Source organism: Bos mutus, chromosome 8 (genome assembly GCF_027580195.1).
Source record: "Bos mutus isolate GX-2022 chromosome 8, NWIPB_WYAK_1.1, whole genome shotgun sequence".
NCBI classification, from domain to species: Eukaryota; Metazoa; Chordata; class Mammalia; order Artiodactyla; family Bovidae; genus Bos; species Bos mutus.
In genome coordinates this window covers 64,352,116-64,356,531 of record NC_091624.1, presented here as the reverse complement: position 1 = coordinate 64,356,531, position 4,416 = coordinate 64,352,116, and the positions used below count along the sequence as shown (strand labels likewise).

At 41.3% G+C, this 4,416-nt stretch overlaps 1 protein-coding gene across 1 annotated transcript; it reads right to left on the bottom strand.

Annotated features, from left to right (window-relative positions):
- Positions 1-2,166: 2,166 nt before the first annotated feature.
- On the bottom strand, positions 2,167-2,457 carry LOC138988845 (heat shock cognate 71 kDa protein-like). Its single transcript, XM_070374940.1, has one exon. It carries the CDS (start codon positions 2,455-2,457, stop codon positions 2,167-2,169), a length of 291 nt encoding a protein of 96 aa, XP_070231041.1.
- Positions 2,458-4,416: the final 1,959 nt, after the last annotated feature.

Genomic DNA, 4,416 nt, shown 5'->3' with positions numbered 1-4,416 from the left:
TGACAAATATTCCAAGTACGAAATAAAAGTTTAAAGAAATTTTTAAAAACCTCCATTCTACAATTCCTCTTTCTAAAGATCTTTTCTTTTCCTTCCACAAAGAATAAACTTACTATTTCTTAAGAAAGTGAGCCAGGCCATCCTTACCCATGAACAGGTTTTTACCCAAACCTTTCTCTCTGAGGCAGAATACATTTCTCATTAAAACATGGTCCATAGTTTCTCCTCACTTCCCGAGCAATGTTCCTAAGTAGGTGTGGTTTTTTTCACATTTCTTTACTGGGCATTGAAACATACAATCACCCTCTTAGCTCCTGCCCTTAACTAAGGGCCACACCATTCCTATTAGAGACATGAACACTCTCAGAGATGCACTTGAATAGTATTTTTGCAGAAATACTGTAGATTTTTTTCAATACTCAGACCTAAGAAGAACGAGAAAATGGCATGTGGCAGGACATGAACCCATCCAGTTTATTATTTGAGAGGACAAATTGCTTTTTTCACAGGAGATGAGAGATTACCAGAAAACAGCATTCACTGCTAAATATACTTTGATATTAGGATGGTTAAAAAGAAATTGGCATACCTCTGGAAGAACAAACTCCAGAAGGACCACAGAGGGAAACAGTGGCTACAGCCTGTCAACCTGTGCTACGACTTTCTTGTTGCTATGAAAGCAATAACAAAGTTCTGAGCTATTCAACTAGATCTTAGAGAAGTGAGACATGTACACAGACATGAAAAAAGAAAAAAAGCTAGAGTTTCAACCCAGTTTTCCTCCCCCAAAGCCAGTTTTCCCTTAAGCATCCTTAAAAAGGATGGCTTATCCTTATAGTGAGTAAATGAGACATTTAGGTCCAATAACATAGAAGGGTCTTTTTGAATATTTAAACCAGATAACAAAAGACAAGACTGACAATCTTACATATTTATGTCTTCACAATTATTTTTCATTAGACTTCTTGGGAGCTGCAGACAATACTACAGATTGGTATACTCAACACCCACCTCAGGTTCTTTCTAGTATGTGTCTTCATGTGTTACAAGGTTAATATCACCCAGGTTCTATTGCAGAAATCTGTAAGATTCATTTATAGAAATATACTTAAGATACATAACCAATTTTAAATACAGTCTATGACAAACCTGGACAGTGTATTAAAAAGCAGAGATCTTAATTTGCTGACAAAAGTCTGTATAGTCAGAATTATGATTTTTCCAGTAGTCATGTATGACTGTGAGAGTTGGACCATAAAGAAGACTGAGCATCAAAGAATTGATGCTTTCAAATTGTGGTGCTGGATAAGACTTTGAGAGTCCCTTGGACAGCGAGATCAAATCAGTCAATCCTAAAGGAAATCAACCTTGAATACTCATTAGAAGCACTGATGCTGAAACTGAAGCTCCAGTACTTTGGCCACCTGATGTGAAGAGCTGACTCACTGGAAAAGATCCTGATGCTGGGAAAGACTGAGGGCAAGAGGATAAGCGGGCAACAGAGGATGAGATGCTTGGATGGCATCATCAACTCAACGAACATGAGTTTGAGCAAACTCCAGGAGATAGTGAAGGTCAGGGAAGCCTGGCATGCTGCAGTCCATGGGGTCACAAAGAGTTGAACACAACTGAATGACTGAACAACAAAATTTTCCACTAATAACACAGTGCTTATAAAGTGCAATGTTATTTCCTTCCCCTGTGCACATTTTCCATATTCAAGTATCATGAATGTCTAGTTACCTACGGCAATGGGTTTGGGATGGGGGGATGGGAGGTGGAAGGGAGGGTTAAGAGGGAGGTGATATATGTATATTTATAGATGGTTTACATTGTACAACAGAAACTAACACAACATTGTAAAGCAATTATCCTCCAATTTTAAAAAATTTTAATAAAATGAAAAAAAAGCTTTAAAAATTACCCCCCTAAAAAACAATGCCCAATTATTTACTGCTACTGCTAAGTCACTTCAGTCATGTCCGACTTTGTGTGACCCCATAGACGGCAGCCCACCAGGCTCCCCCGTCCCTGGGACTCTCCAGGCAAGAATACTGGAGTGGGTTGCCATTATTTACTATAGCAGCTCAAATTTTAAACCCCCATGGAATTTGCTACAAATTTGGGTCCTTCAATGTTTTGTATGGAACAATGCTAAATGTATGCTCAGACCTCTACAATGGTGGGCCTAGAAGAGGCATCACCAGGTGGAGAAACTCCACCATCAAGGAAGCCCCCAGGTATTCCTCCCGGCATGCCTCCTGAACTCTGGTACAGCTTGATAATGATAGGGCTGCAGACATTTTCCAGCTCTTTTTTCTGATGTTCAAATTCCTTCTTCTCTGCAGTCTGGTTCTTATCAAGCCAACTGACAATTTCACACTTATCAAGAATCTTCTGTTTGTCCTTATTATTGATCTTGCCTTGAAGTTTTTCATCTTTAACAGTTGCTTTCATGTTGAACATCCAGGATTCAAGCGAATTCTTGAAAGACACCTTGCCTGTTTTATGCAGAAGAAAATTTTACAAGATTCTCTTGCAGAAATATCTTTTGGAGATTTGCAATGCATAACTAAACAATGGTAGGTGGCAGCCACATAGGGAGATCAGAACTTCTGACAAGGAGAAGAGGTATTTGGCTCTCCTGCAGTAACTGTGGCTGAGGTTCTATTCTCATGCTGCTAATATCATAAATAACAGAACGTGCAACAGCAACAAGAAAGTTTCCATTAAAACAATTCCAAGGTGGCTTAGAGTTTCTCTACCCTATTTCTCCCTGACTGTACAGTATCCAAATGTAGCTCCCTGGCCCTCCTCAAAATTTGGCATGCTAGCTAATGCTCCAAAATTAACCACTTTCTATATAAACTACTGAAAGTAGATTCTGTTGTCTGCAACTATTAATGTGGGTCTATATGGGACTTTATACCAGAAATGCTTCCCAAAATTGGATCCTTTAAGGCAATGGAAATTTAATGTTGGTTATTGGGTTAGCCTGCTTCAGCTGCCATAACAAAATATCAAGGACTGGGTATTTAAACAACATACTTATTTTCTCAAAGTTCAAGAGCGTGGAAAGTGCAAGATCAATTTTTGGTGAAGTCCCTGTTTGGTGAAGGCCCTCTTCCTGGGTTGCAGACAGCTTTCTTCTCACTGTGTCCTCACATGGCAAAGAGAGAGAAAGCACCCTCTGATCGCTCTTCCTCTTACAAGAACATTAATCCTATCATGGGAACTCCATCCTTATGACCTCATTTAAACCTAATTATGTTCCAAAGAACCCACCTTCAAATCCAAATACCATTCACATCTGGATTAGGACTTCAACACATGAGTTGTGGGCAGGGGGTGGGGAGACGAACATTCAGTCCATAACAGCTATGTATTCTGATTAGGTGTGTGTGTGAGATCAGTCAGTCTGGTTAGCCTTAGAAACTGGGGCATGCATGCATGCATGCTAAGTTGCTTCAGTCGTGTCTGCCTTAACTCTCATATAAGACTTTTGGGTGGGTTGGAATTGGCCTTGTATTATACTTAGCAACCAATAGGATGAGATCTTACAGGTTCTAGGGGCTTCCCTGGTGGCTTGGTCAGTAAAAAAATCTGCAATGTGGGAGACCTGGGTTTGATCCCTGGTCAGGAAGATCCCCTGGAGAAGGAAATGGCAACCTACACCAGTGTTCTTGCCTGGGAAATCCAGATGGTCTTAAAGGAAATCCATCTCCAGACCCTATGGACTGGAGCCCACCAGGCTCTTCTGTCCATGGGAGTCTCCAGGCAAGAATACTGGAGTGGGTTACCATGCCTTCCTCCAGGGCATCTTCCCAACTGAAGAATCGAACCCACGTCTCTTACATCTCCTACATTGGCAGGAGGGTTCTTTAATACTAGCGCCACCTGGGAAGTCCCAGAAGTTGGGGCACTAATTACTTAATGGATTTCCAAGGATTTCAGGATCAAACTGTCACTATAATCCCCTTGAATGAAGAAACTGCTGCAGGCTTTTATGGGTCACAATACTGCTATAGAAAGCTATTTTGAAAAATATGGGGCATACAATGGTCATGTGTGAGCCAGGCTGTACTGGAGAGCTTTAACAAAGAAAATGGCATGCTTGGGCTTTTAAATTCTTGGCCAAAGGCACAGTCAGATAACCATGACTTCCCCGGTGTGTACATAATCTCTTGTAGCTGCTACACAGATGCAACCCAGAACCTGTAAACTGTTAGTTGCTCAGTCATGTCTGACTCTTTACCACCTCTGGACTGTAGCTCATGAGGCTCCTCTGTCCATGGGATTTCCCAGGCAAGAACACTGGTGTGGGTTGCCATTTCCTTCTCCAGGGGATCTTCCTGACCAGGGATCAAACCCAGGTCTCCCACATTGCAGATTCTTTACTGACCAAGCCACCAGGGA